Below are 13,402 nucleotides of genomic sequence, written 5' to 3'. Positions count from 1 at the left end.
AAACCAGAGTCTGCACTGACCTCCAAACAGAAGCCAAATCATATAAGCCGTCTACCTTTTCCAGTTCCTTCCTAAGGACCAAAGAGATTGTTGAGGTAAGGTTACCTGAGTATTACTGGGTATAGGTAGTAATTCAGATATTTGGCATTCTTCAGAGGGAATATTGTGTAAATACGTAACGAGATTACACTTATTTTAGTTTAAAAAAAACAACCAAATGACACAAGTAGATACAATATCTGTAACATTCTAGATCTCAAGTGGTAGGGTCATCCTGTTCCTTTTTATCATGTTTTGTGTCTCAATATAGTAACTATATTCTCTTGTATGCATCCGTTATTATGTGATAAGAATGTAATTTTTAAAAATGAAAGCAATAAAATAACACTTAGTTCAGATGGCTGGTTCTTACATGTAAGAAAAGTAAATACAAGAAAACTAACCACTACCATGCCAACAGTACACGTTTATTATTATTCGTGAATGGTCAAAAGACTTACAAGGCCCATTATTATTAGTATAACCACATATATGAAACATCAGTGACATGGAGTGAAAAGGACAGTTTCATATACATTTAAAAATTACAGACACACACTTTCTCAAGTGTTCACCACACGCTGCTACAAAAGCAGGCGGCATTGAGCGGCAGGAGTACCAATAAACATAACATGTGGAAATATTATCTCAAGCATAAAAACTGTACTTAGGTTGCAAAAATAAAGTTTCTTTCTTCAGACATTTTGATCTGGGCTCAAGCAAAGCAAACAATGAACAACAATGATTTTCACACTATTTAACACCTTAAAACAGAAAAGGGTCGAAGCTGCAATAGTCCTGAAACTGCAGAGGTTAGAGGAATGAGCAATGCGTTTCACCCCCTCCCTCCGAAAAGAAGTCTACAGCAGATCTGTTTCACCCTGGCTCTCGAATTCTGCAGAATCATAATCTACTACACTCAAACAGCAAGTGAAGCCAGAACAAACAAAACAGGGAAAAAACCCAAACATCATTACTTCAAACAAGGCATTATTGACCGTAGTTTCTTTACATAATTTCACTAGTGCAAGAACATCATTTACCTGAAAGATCATAAGTCACAATTAAAGAGCACTCATACAAAACTATTTCTTTTTTCTGTTTAAAAAGTGCCACATACTTCTATCATTAAAAAAAAAAAAAAAGACAACACACACACACACTAGTGAAAGACCGTCTGTCTCCATCTCTTATCGATGAGGAAAGGCCAGAGCGACTCTTTGATTCCAATTCGAAACGGTGTTCTCTGGCCAATGCCCAGGGTCTCCAACTTGGAGCAGTCCAGCTGGGCATTCCTTGGACGCTGTGCTCCCAAGACAGGACTGTCAGTTATCTTTAAAGACAAATAAAAACAAAAAATGAAAAATACGTGAAAGGCTGTATGTTGAGGTTTTTATATTCTCTACTTCACTTTGCCCCCAGTGCAAGATACCTACCTGACTTGATCCCTGGAAAAATTCTGTTTTGAAAAGGCTGCCACAATCAAGACAATACTTTTTCCATAAACATCACATTCTGATGGGCTTCTTTATACTTAACAACTTAGTAACAATATAAACCGCCAACATGCAAGTGAAGGTCACTGCGATTAATACTGGAGAACCAAGTCACCAATACATCCCAAGCAATAAGGAAATGTCATCGACAGTACGCACTACAGCGATGGCTCTGGGCTTGGGAGAAGCGGGGCTTTAAATGCCGCGTGCTTACCGGCCGTAAGTGGCTGATGGGGAGGTTGAAGGCATCTGCAATCGCACACGCCATTTCATACTTCGTCATCTGTTCGTTGCCGGACCAGTGAAAAGTCCCCTTTATTGACGGATCCTGACAAGAACAGAAAAATTCAAAATAGCTTCAATTTTCTGAGCTGAGTGGAGTGATAGGGTTTGATAAGGTAATTTAAAGGCCCAGCAATTAAAATGTATCTCTCCTTTCTAAAATGCTCTCTTCAAGACATTTAAAATCAAACCCCTATAAATATTCCCAGCTAACATAAAAAGCAATTTCTAAAATTTAGCCTTGAGAATTTTTTTTTAATAAAAAACATAAATGACTCCATTTTATTAAGCAGGAATTCCAAAATGATTAGATATTTTTCAATCCTCACCTGAGGACCTGCTTGGTTTTGAGAGAGAGGGGAAAGGGGTGGGGGAAATCAATAAATACCCTCAGAGGAGGATTAAAAAAAAAGACGTCACTAGCGATTACTAGAAAAATACAAGTGCGAGTAGAAGAATGACAGACAAGGTCTGCAGTATTTGAGAAAGTAACACAAGAGTAGGATATTTTTAATATTCATAAATACAACCTACTATCTGTAAACTATTTTTGCTTGGTCTCCTTGTAGTTCTAAAAGAGCACATTACAAAGTGCAGCATAGGAAATACAGTCAAAATACTGTAAAACTATCTACGGTGCCAGTTGGGTACTGGAAATATCAGGGGGAGCACTTTGTAAAGTATATGATTTTCTAACCACTATCTTGTACACCTGAAACTAATATAAAAACAGAACTGAATGTAAACTGTTCATTGAAAATAATAAAGTGATTTAAAATAAGAATAAAGCTCTTTAACTTTCACTCATTTTCAGGACTTTCACTAAGATGTAAGATAGAAAATCTTCCTCCCAAAGCCTCTCACCAGCATCCTCTTCTCGGCTAGCTGCCGGCACACGGTGGCTACGTCCTTGACGTGCGTGGGGAACCTCTGCTGCCAGTGGTCCATGTTCGCCGACTTGTTGCTGAACTGCACTTTATCAAACATGACAGTCACAGCGCTTTCTTCAAGCTTTTCAACTTCTCCATACAGAACCGGGATTCTCAAAACAGCAGCCCCTACAGACGAAGAAAAGCAGGTAATACCTGAAAGCAGACTGGTTCGGAAGTCTTGATGTAAGATGAAAGTATGTGGACTGAAACAGTATCGTAAAATACTTACAACAGACCACGATGACAGAGCTTACCTGTAATGCCCATTTAACAAATGTGACCCTAAATGTTTTTAAATTGTTCTCTCATTTGGTTTTTTTTTAACATATAATTTATTATGATCATTAAAAATAACACTGATTATGACAACTAAATGCAATTAGTGATCCTTGATTGGATCCTAGATTAAAAGAATAAAATGCAATAAAGGACATTATTGGGACAACTGAGAAAATTCCTACAGAGTGTAAATTATATTGCAGTAATGTTTAATTTCCTGAGTGTGATAACTGCTCTGTAATTATATAAAGAACATCCTTGTTAGAAGATACACAGCACATTATTTTGAGATAAAATCCAACTAATTCTTAATGAGTACAGAAAAAAGAACCATCTGTACAAAATACATGCGGCAAAATGTTAACAGTAGGTGAAATCTATATAAAGGATATGTGAATATTCACCACATAACTCTTGAAACCACTGATTAAAGAATTATGAGCTATTTAGATTTTATGTTGGTCCCTAATAAGGGGTTACAACAGGCTAGATAATTGACACTTCAATTGAAAATCAAACACTTTAACTTACTGGACAATCATTACAGATATTCAAGAATAATTTCTGCAAGATAATTTACAACACACACAAAAAAAAAAACCCCCTGAAAAATGAAATGTGTATTAGTGCAGTACCTATACCAGGGGACATTTCTCAAAGACATAGCACAGTCTCAGAAAAGCAGTTTAGTGCAGAGGACTGCCAAACTGAATGCTATGCAGCCAGTGATAGGAAAGTGATATCCTAGTGATGTTTCCATTATCCTGAACTGCAATGTCAGGCGGGTGGTGGGGGCAGCACACAGACTACAAAATAACATGCAAATATTTTAAAACATTAATAAGAAGTGCCTTTATACATAACCACATTTGGTGCTTCTTCCTGAGGTAGCACTATAAGAGAACTTACACTCTTTACAATTTTAAATTAAAAGAAAAAATTTTTTTTCCAGGAGAATATATATACATGTAGATACAAACACACAAAGGAGAAAAGAAAAACCACACAAATACCAGAATACCCCAATCTAAGAGAAATGATAGTGACCTAATTTTTTGAAATTAGATCACAAGCATTTGTACTACAGAATTTGTTTTCTATAAATAATGGTATTTATATAGGCAATGATGCTGGGAACTACCTGGAAGGACTCACGAATTCTTCAAGACTTCTAAAATTCTAATCTTTCTTTTTTTTGTTAGCTAAATTCTGTAATAATTTATTTTTTTAAATTAAACACACACATACCCCCCCTAAACAAAAAGGAATCCTCAAAGCAAAAGATTGTTGTCTTACCTAAATTGTTCTCCAGGACAGCCTTTTCTCCTTCTAGTTTTGTTTTGCCGTACAGGTTCAGGGGACATGGTATGTCTTCCTCGCTGTACGGAGGGTTTGTTCCATCAAAGACATAATCTGAGCTAATATAGATTAGAAATGCTCCGACTGCAGCTACAAAACAACAACAACAACAATCTATTAAATTAATACATGACATTCATTCTTTATTGGATTTTGTTAACGGCTTATGCATCACATACAGAAATAAATCTCTTAAAAGCAACCTACAAAACTTTAATCTTCACCAACTCAGCAACCATTTAATATTTTATGACGAGTTAATGAATTTGTCATTACCTGCTTCCTTTGCTAAATTCCCAGAAGCATCCACGTTAAGCTGAGCAGCAGCATCTGGCTGATTTTCTACGACATCTGGCCTTCTCTCTGCTGCACAGTGTACTATCACATGGGGCTGCAAGTCAAGCATTGGTTTTTAACACACACAAAAATAAAATAAACGAACTACAGGCTTCCAACAGTAAATTAGTTCACAGAAAAAAATGTTAGGTCAACATTCTTTCAACTAAACAAGCATTGTACTTTGTCACGCTTCCCTTTTTCAAAATTCAAACTTCCTTAAGAATATATGTAGGATCTGAAAAGGAAAGAGCAATTTAACAATCCTCAGGCAAAACCAGACAAACCTGTGTCAACAACTGTATTTCTAAATCAAAATAAGCTTCATGGGAAAAAAGAGCTCTCATTTGTGTGATTAGTATGACCTACATGTTAATAAATCTATATTAAAGGAAGAGGAATAGCAATTGCAAATCAAATTCATATGATCAAATATCTCAAATCACTCACTGAAAGAAAATCAACTATTACGAAAATGATATTCCCAGCTGAGCACGGAGTGTACCACCTATAATGTAAACACTGTGCAAGGAATGAGGATTTCACTGACTTGGTGGAAAAGACGTACGTGGAGGAACTGTTCCAGTATCAGATGATGGATGTCAAGATAGAGGAATGGAGAGGGTCCTTGGCAGAGAAGGGGCACCTGCTTCCCAGCAGAGCTGAGCCAGTGCTAAGATCTGGGAAGACCCCAGAGAGGCAGGACTAACCTACCCACATACCAAGTCTCCTCCTTCTCAGCGACCCAGGAAGCACGATCTTAACTGTTTTCAAATTTCAATGTGCACAATCTGGGGTGCTTATGAAATGCAGACTCCTGAGTCCTATAACCGACTCACTCAATTAAAATCTCTGGGAAAGAGGCCTAGGAAAAAGTTTCCCAAAAGACTCTGATGCTGGTGTCACTTGGTCCCTATTTTTAGAAAAAACTTAAACTCTCAATTTGATTAGAGGTGAACAGATGCTACATTTTTCTGTAACTGCACTGTGACCATGGCCATAAGTTATTCACCCTCTCTGAGCCTTTGTCGTCTCTGAACTGGAAAAACTGTCCATTTTGCAGTGTTGTAAGGTTTACAGATATTTTAAAAACAGCTGCCTAGAAAGTGGTATTTAGAAAAGTACTACAGAAACACAAGGTTTTTATAAAACGCTTCATACTCTGTCTTTTGTCAACCTATGTCTGAAGGTAATCACTTTAAGGATTACATACACTGGGCAAAGCTCAAGAACAAAGAAGTGTACTGTATGTTGTCACGTGATAGGTCAAAGCCTAAGTACAGCGACTTCCTTGAGAGAAGGAACATTTTCTACATCACCCAGGTGATTCTTAAGTTGGTTGACATGTTAAAATAAGCAGACTGCACCATACCTGAAAATCATAAACGATGTGATGAACGGCATTCGAATCCAACAGATTAACATGTTCGAATTTGGGTCTTGCTCTTCTGAAACCACAGCCAACGGCATGCCAATTACTCTGCTGAAATTCTTTGTATACGGCTCTTCCAAGAAGCCCAGTGGCACCAGTGATCAGAACCCGCCTACTGGGGATGTTAACTTCCTCCTAAGAAGGTGAAGGGGGGAGAAAAAGAATTATTTACTTTAAAAATATTTCCCTCAACGAAGTTAGTCAACATCATCATCCACTAAAGACTTGGAATCTAAGTACTTTTCTTCATGTCCCATATCTATCAGCCAATTCTTAAGTTAGAACAAGATTAATCAAACTACATTGATAACTATATCACTTAAGAAAAGTTTTAACAATCTTACCCCAGGCAAAAAAAAAAAAAACAAACCAAACAAAAAAAACCCTAAAATGATACTGCAAGGAATTAGCAAGTCATAAAGACTGATTTCCTGTGTTTATGGTCATGATATACAAATAAGTAACAAACAGCAACTTTAATTACATTCTTCAATTTATAAAATTCACAGTTAAGTTTATGCTTACTTATTTTATACTCTGATTAAATATTTGAGCTATATTCCACCAATCTGTTTATACAAGTTGACATTTTTGGTTTCCAGTTTTTAATCCCAAGTTTTCTTTGGAAACTCAGTGGTTTATATTTTGATAGGTCCAAGTGAAGAGAATTCACATTCCACAGGAATTTATATGAAGGAAAAATAAATTTGATCCTCTTGGGACTAATATTCTAAGTTTAACCAAACTGATAAATGTTTAGGAATTAAAACTACATTTTCACAGGCCAGCTAATACAGACATGGAGGATAAGAGAGAAGGAACATCTAAAATATTCTAAACTTATGTGTCACAATTGTGAAAAAGAAAAGTCCTCACACATTAAAATTAAAAAGGAACCACTATTTAGGAAATAAAACCAAGACAGGGTTTCCTCTCAAAATCTTGAATTATTCAGTCAACATTTACTATAAAAAAAAAACACAACAGGAGTTTTATTAAGTTTTATCATCTTGAAGCTTTTTATTTCAAAGGGTTGCTGTAGTCACCTAAGGCTGAGTTGTCAAAACTATTCATACAAAGACTCATGCTTAGCCCTTAGTTCAGCTGAAACACTTAGCAGACTATACATTTTTAAAAAAAGAAAAGGCCACCAAAATCAAGTACTTCTATCAGAGGAAAAGCCTGAAACAGAAGGGCTGAGACAGTGTAAAGGTAAAATTTTAAAGATTTTTTTTCTTTAGGTCAACCAATTTCAAGACGTTTTAAAAGCAGACTGAAAATTCAGCTAGGCTTTCTGTTGCGAAACCTAGCCCGAAGTCAACTGAGCTATGAAAATAAGGATTTCAGCCAGCAAAATATTTCCTTTAAATTTTGGCAACAAAATGCCTCCACAACGTGAGGAACCTGAAGTCCAGAGATGTGAAAGGTTTTGCCCACAATAAAAGGGCAAAAGGTTAAGTACAGAACTTGGGTCCCCTTGCTTCCGAGGTCCAGCCAACATGCATTCTGAGTTTTGCTTCAATCCTTTGAACTTATATTTGGTGTCATGATGTTTAAATTTTATCTGCTCTGCCAAGGACTGTGCCATTGCGGAGTTAGCCCACCTCTACTGATCTAACTCTCTGGTAACATGAGAGACATTAGGACAAGGTGACTGAGGTTCTTCCAGCTTCACAGTCCTACGGTTCCAACATTTTCAACATTAGGCATATAAGCCACTTTTACTCTTTTCACACAGTCTCTCCAGAGACAAAATGAGCATGGTGTGTCATCAGTATAGGGGCCAAAACAAGATTTCCATTTGGATTGTAAGCTTATTTGTTGGCAAATAAAATATGCATCACTCTAAAAAAATGCCAAAAATAACTCTTCTATTTTTGAGTTTCTATATATAAACAGAACTCTACCTAAAGCTTCTGAAAGCATACTATTTTGATTTTTTTTTTAAAAGACATAGTCCTCTGAAGATTACTCTGGACTGTTCCTCTATAAAGTTAGTCCTGCAAGACACAGGCATGACCAAACATGCCTGGAGGAACTCAGAATGGAGGAATGAAATGCTGTCTCGTTCATCGAGACCACAGTCAAGAGCTGAAAATATTTTGTGTGCCTAGACAGTCTTTCTCAATCTTTGTTACTTTATGAGTAAGTAAATTATATCATCACTTATCCCTTTAAGTTTACTCTGAACATATTTCTCTTACTGAATAAACTCTTAGATGGACAGAATTCAGTAACGTCAAATGACCAGACTTACAAAGAAAAATTCCTGAAAAATTAAACATACATAAATGTAGAACTAGCACTTTTATTATGCTATCTCATCAAATAGTACCAAACCGTAGAGGTAAAAAAGAGAAACAGCTCTTTAAGAACGACCCAAAACAGCAAGTAGTCTGAGTTAGTGATTTCTAACTTAGCACACCTGCACTAAAAAACGTCCCAGAGAAAGTAGTGAAAAAAATCACTAACACCTACAGAGGGATCTTCATCTCCCGTGGTAAAAATACTTTGCAACTTTCAGAACGTCTTAAACTCAGTGACGTTTCACGTTCCTGTCTTTCATTGATCCTCACAAGATTTCCCCTCCAGGGAGATCTTTCAAGACACACCCTGAACTTTAAGAAGCTTTTCAAAGATCCCGTGACTCCTTAGGTGACCTTGTTCTAACTCCCGTCACGCCCCTGTAAGCCCCGGCCAGTCCGAAGAACCGAAAACCACCCGAATGCTTCTCTGACAAACTGGAACCCAGTCCTCATTCTCACGAGTGAGTTTTAACAGGGTTTGAGAGCAGCAAACATGTCCCAAGCTTTTTTGGTTGTGCCATATTTAGGGAAGGAAAACCCACTTTCATTAGTCTACTGAACTCCTGCGAAAAGTTTGTATACGTACACACGTGAAGATACGTAAACATAAACGAACACTAGGTAACGACAGGTAACCCACCGCTATTCGGGGTACACAGGGACAATACAGAGGTTTAAACAATCCTTCTATCCTCACTTTACCCCTTTCCCCAAATCCCAAAGCAATGTGAAAACACCAAACGTACTACATTTCGGAGGCGTTAAAATTTTGCATTATCGAGCACGGCCATCCCCTATAACCTCTCTGGCATCAGCGAGACACACCGGTCTGGGCATTTCCAGGCTTCGCATGCCCAGCGCTCGATGCGTTCCGGGGACGGATGAACGCTGGGAAGCCCGGCATGAAGCAAGGTGGGCGGGGGCGGCGGACCCAAACGTAGTAAAAGCCTTCCTTATGCAACCTCCGTAGCGGTTCTAAGCCGCAAACAGACCCGCATTTGAATCCCGGTTGTTCTAAACGCACTTAATGAACTAGGACGAAGGACTTGACCTCTAGGCCTCAATTTTCTCATCTGTAAAATGGGATAAAAAGGAATCTCCCAGTCACGAAGGCGTAACATCGAGCCTTGCATAAACTAAGACTTCAGTAATCTCCAATGCTGTTATTTCTGAGAAGCTACCTTTCCCCTTCTTCCTAAGAGATACAGATGGACCGAAGGCGAACAATGGATGCAAAAGAAATTAAGATACAATCAAAACCTCGACAGCTCCCCAAACCCCTCTTCATTCCCGGGAGAGGAACCTCAAAACTGAAGCCCGATGCATTCATTTCCTGCAGCAGAGCCTAGAAAACACTCAAAGGGTGTGCGCGGAGGTAAACAAACTCGATGGCACCGCCTCGGCCTCTCGGGGCTCAGAAGGTGGCGCTAAGGAAGCCGACCCGGCTCCGACTCAGGCGGGATGAGCCTGGAAAACCAATGCTCTGCACCCCGGTTTCCCACGAGACCCCGCCACGACTCCTTCACCTCGACCACTCGGCAGTCCCCCGGAACAAAGTGGATGGTGAGCTCCTTCTCCCGCCCCACCATGTCGGCCGTCTTCGCTTTGCCGCGGTAGTGAGCCACCACTTCCTCCACCTCAAGACCGCGGTGAGCCGCAGCTCCAACGCCCTCGACCCGCCTGCCCTGGGTCCGGGTAGACCCTCTCACCACTTCCGGCTTCCGCCGCCAAGGCCGCGCCCATTGATTGGCGAAGCTGCACCGTTGCCCCAGACAGGGGGCGGGCACAATGGGAGACGCTCTCAGCCCACGCGCCAACTCTTAAAGGGATACACAAAACAAAAGGCCTTGGCCTTAAGCGGTGAATAATATGCTTTGTTTGCGGGATCATGGAGTTGTTTATTTTTTGTACTTTTCTTTTTTTTTTTTTTTTGTTCCAGACTAGGGATTGGATTGCCTGGAATATAAAAAAAAAATCAACCAGGCATGTAATATATAAAGTGGAATAAAACATTTTAAAATCATGGGTGAGGGGCCGTGAGGCCAGAGAAAGAAAGCACCACAGACTTGTATCTCTAGAGCATTAAGAGTGTATTTTACGGGCTTTAGAAAAAGAAGAAAAAAGTGTTGACGTCGGAGTCATTTCAACCTCAAGAGCCCATTTGTCGTTCTGGGATGCTAAAAAGTAGGATCAAAAGTTGCAGAAGGAACTAAGGGGAAGGAGTAATGCTGAACCACCTGTATCACACTTTTAAATTAAAGAAAATTAAAATTAAAAAATTAAATTAATTTTTATTTAAATTAAATTTAAAAAAAACAGCGAAAACAAAACCAAAAAAAGAGTACAGACCCTGTAGGGTTCGCCAGTGTCTCATGGGACAGTCTGAGTGTGCTTGCCCAGACACACAGATTACCAAAACCGAAAAGTCGCTCACAAACGTGATTGCTGCTCAGACTTTTATAACCCCCCTTTTTTTTTTCAAAAGTCCCTTGACTTTCCTTCTTATTCAACCCCAACGAGAACTCTTTCCTTATTTGTGGGAACGTAGTGTCTTCCGACCAGTATTGGAAGAGAGCCTGAGGCCCTTACTTTGTAGTTTGTTTTCACCGAGACTGTTCAGCGGTTTAGCATTATTTAGCGAGTCCTGGAGAGCACCGCCCCAGCCCTAAATGTGCCAGATCTTCAGACAACAAAGAAAAGGAGGGTGGGGGTGGGGGGAGAAGCTTCGAGATCCTCTTCTAACTGGGATTTTTTAAGTCTTTTGCAATGTGATGCAATCTAATCTTTGGGGGGAAAAGGGTATTCAATAAGAAGATTTAAGGAAAAGCACGTGCAATTAGCATTTGGGCTCAGAGAAGCCTTGTCTAGAGGAACAAGAAGTTTACTGCATTTGAGGAGCTGGTCTGATACTTGCAGGTAAAAACGTGGTATATAGAGTTCTAGAGGCATATGTGTGTGCATGGTTTTTAATCATTCTCTTTAAAGATGAAAGTTCCTATGTGAATAAAAACGCCACCATTATGTAGGCACCATCCGTATTCATGCTGTGGCTAAATCTATAAATTTGAAGCGAGCAACCTGGAGCTAAAAGTTTATGTTAGCAGATTCAATTTACGCCAAGACAAAGGCTGGAGCACACACTATAGATAAAATCCTTATTCGTACAGAATCTTCACCTACATCATTGCATTTAGTCTGGAAATGAAACCGCTGTGTTCTGTTCTACATTTTATTTTATTTTTTCAACTAATGAGACTTAGCTGAGTTCTCCACACAGGGTCAATAATTAAACTTGGTTTATTCTTTCATGTCCCAAAGTTACATGTTTTAAAGAAATGAATGACACCCATTCATTTTCGTTTTTTGCAGATGTTCACCCGGGATGATTTAAAGAAACTAACTCCAGAATGCTTCATTTCCTGAGCCGCTTAGCTCTTACCTGCTCCATGTTCTCCGGCATTTCGGGCATGGTTCCAAAATGATGTCAGGAAAACAGATTTGGGATGAGTTTCAGCCTCTGCCTCCTCTGGCTGGGTCTTTGTTCTTCTGGCAGAGAGCACAGGCTGGGAAAACGTGAGCCTCTCAGCTGCGCTCGACCTTTTAAATTAGCATTTTGATGCCAATCCCAGAATCTCGTGCAGCTTTCAACGTTGCAGTAAACTGGCAGCTGATTCCCCGTGGCAGTCCTGAAAATACCCAATGAGAAGTTTCCTGTTTAATTGCCAGACTAATGAGGGTGCATTAGCACAACCATTGGCAGAACTAACTTATTTTTAAAAGAAAACAGCAACAAAACCTTTCTGTAAAGACTTGTTGCAATTTTCTTTTGCAGAAGAACAAGCAAGAGCCAATGTTTGGAAAGCAAGCAGACCAAACAGCAAATTCCTGTTCTGAAATATTTTATTCAGTTATGCTTCATTATGACAGAATCTATTCAGTGAAATTTTCCAGCACTTTTCCCCAGTACTTTTAAATTAACTATTCCAAAGGTCAGTAAGAGGCATGTGGTAACAGCAAGCAGAAATTAAAATGCAACAGGTCATTTCTTTTTTTTTTTAAGATTTTATTTTTTTTTTACACAGGTTGGAGGAAAGTGGAAAGAAACACCAATATGTGATTGCCTCTCACACAGCTCCCACTGGGGACCTGGCCCACAGTCCAGGCATGTGCCCTGACTGGAATCGAACCAACAACCCTTTGGCTGGTAACCCAGCACTGAACCCACTGAGTTACACCAGCCAGGGCGCAACAGGTCATTTCCATTCACATTGTCCTGCCCTCTGTTTGAAAAAATAGTATGTGGGTTGAGCCTTAAATTTGGCCAGGAATTAAGGACTTCTAGATCAGTAATTAAATTCCTAAACCTGCCTGCACCAGGGAACAAACGAGACAATCATTCTGAAGGAGTGGAGCCCAGTGAGTTTATTGTTAATTATTTCAAGGATGATAAATGTGCTCAATATTTTGAACCACTGCTTTGGATTATGGCTCTCTAACAATTTAACAACAAAACTGCCATTCAGATAGACCTAAAAAGATTGTTTAAACTCTTTATACACTCCCCACCTATACTACAGAGCCCAAAGTAAGCTCTATGTGGCATGGCATGCAGAGTCTATGAGTAATGAAGAACTTACAATAATTTAGAAGTGAAATTATTCTGTTCTATTATTCTATAGAATTCTATTTCTATAGAATTCTATTCTATAATTATTCTATATTATCTTCTGTTCATCAGAAGATAATATATTTTTTAAATATTTTATTTATTTATTTTTGGAGAGAAAGGAAGGGAAGGAGAAAGAGAGGGGGAGAAACATCAATGTGTGGTTGCCTCTCATCTGGCTCCCACTAGGGACCTAGCTTGCAACCCTGTCTGGGAATCAAACCTGTGACCCTTTGCTTCCCAGGTCCGTGCTCAGTCCACTGAACTACACCAGC

General features: G+C 39.1%; 1 protein-coding gene across 2 annotated transcripts; it reads right to left on the bottom strand.

Moving 5' to 3' along the window:
• Nucleotides 1-456: 456 nt before the first annotated feature.
• Nucleotides 457-12,166, bottom strand: MAT2B (methionine adenosyltransferase 2B). 2 transcript variants are annotated; one of them, XM_028528725.2, is made up of 7 exons: nucleotides 11,901-12,166; nucleotides 6,096-6,290; nucleotides 4,664-4,778; nucleotides 4,325-4,477; nucleotides 2,682-2,875; nucleotides 1,750-1,863; nucleotides 457-1,372 (listed from the first exon to the last, which is right to left on the bottom strand). In XM_028528725.2, the coding sequence occupies exons 1-7, from the start codon at nucleotides 11,928-11,930 to the stop codon at nucleotides 1,202-1,204; spliced, it is 972 nt and encodes a 323-aa protein (XP_028384526.1). In that variant the 5' UTR covers nucleotides 11,931-12,166; the 3' UTR covers nucleotides 457-1,201. The 2 variants fall into 2 exon arrangements, with proteins under 2 accessions (XP_028384526.1, XP_028384525.1); XM_028528724.2 differs by lacking the exon at nucleotides 11,901-12,166 and adding an exon at nucleotides 9,988-10,178.
• Between the last annotated feature and the right edge of the window lie 1,236 nt (nucleotides 12,167-13,402).

Source organism: Phyllostomus discolor, chromosome 13, assembly GCF_004126475.2.
Source record: "Phyllostomus discolor isolate MPI-MPIP mPhyDis1 chromosome 13, mPhyDis1.pri.v3, whole genome shotgun sequence".
NCBI classification, from domain to species: Eukaryota; Metazoa; Chordata; class Mammalia; order Chiroptera; family Phyllostomidae; genus Phyllostomus; species Phyllostomus discolor.
The sequence above is the reverse complement of the archived record's forward strand: the minus strand, read 5'-3'. Positions and strand labels throughout refer to the sequence as shown.

Excerpts from the sequence above, each read along its gene's own strand:
- MAT2B (XM_028528724.2), bottom strand. The coding sequence starts at position 10,050 with ATGGTGGGGCGGGAGAAGGAGCTCACCATCCACTTTGTTCCGGGGGAC. Across the intron at positions 4,779-6,095 it reads ACATCGTTTATGATTTTCAG|CCCCATGTGATAGTACACTG; the intron begins GTATGGTGCAGT and ends CTTGACTTGCAG. Across the intron at positions 2,876-4,324 it reads TGTCCTGGAGAACAATTTAG|GGGCTGCTGTTTTGAGAATC; the intron begins GTAAGACAACAA and ends CTTCGTCTGTAG.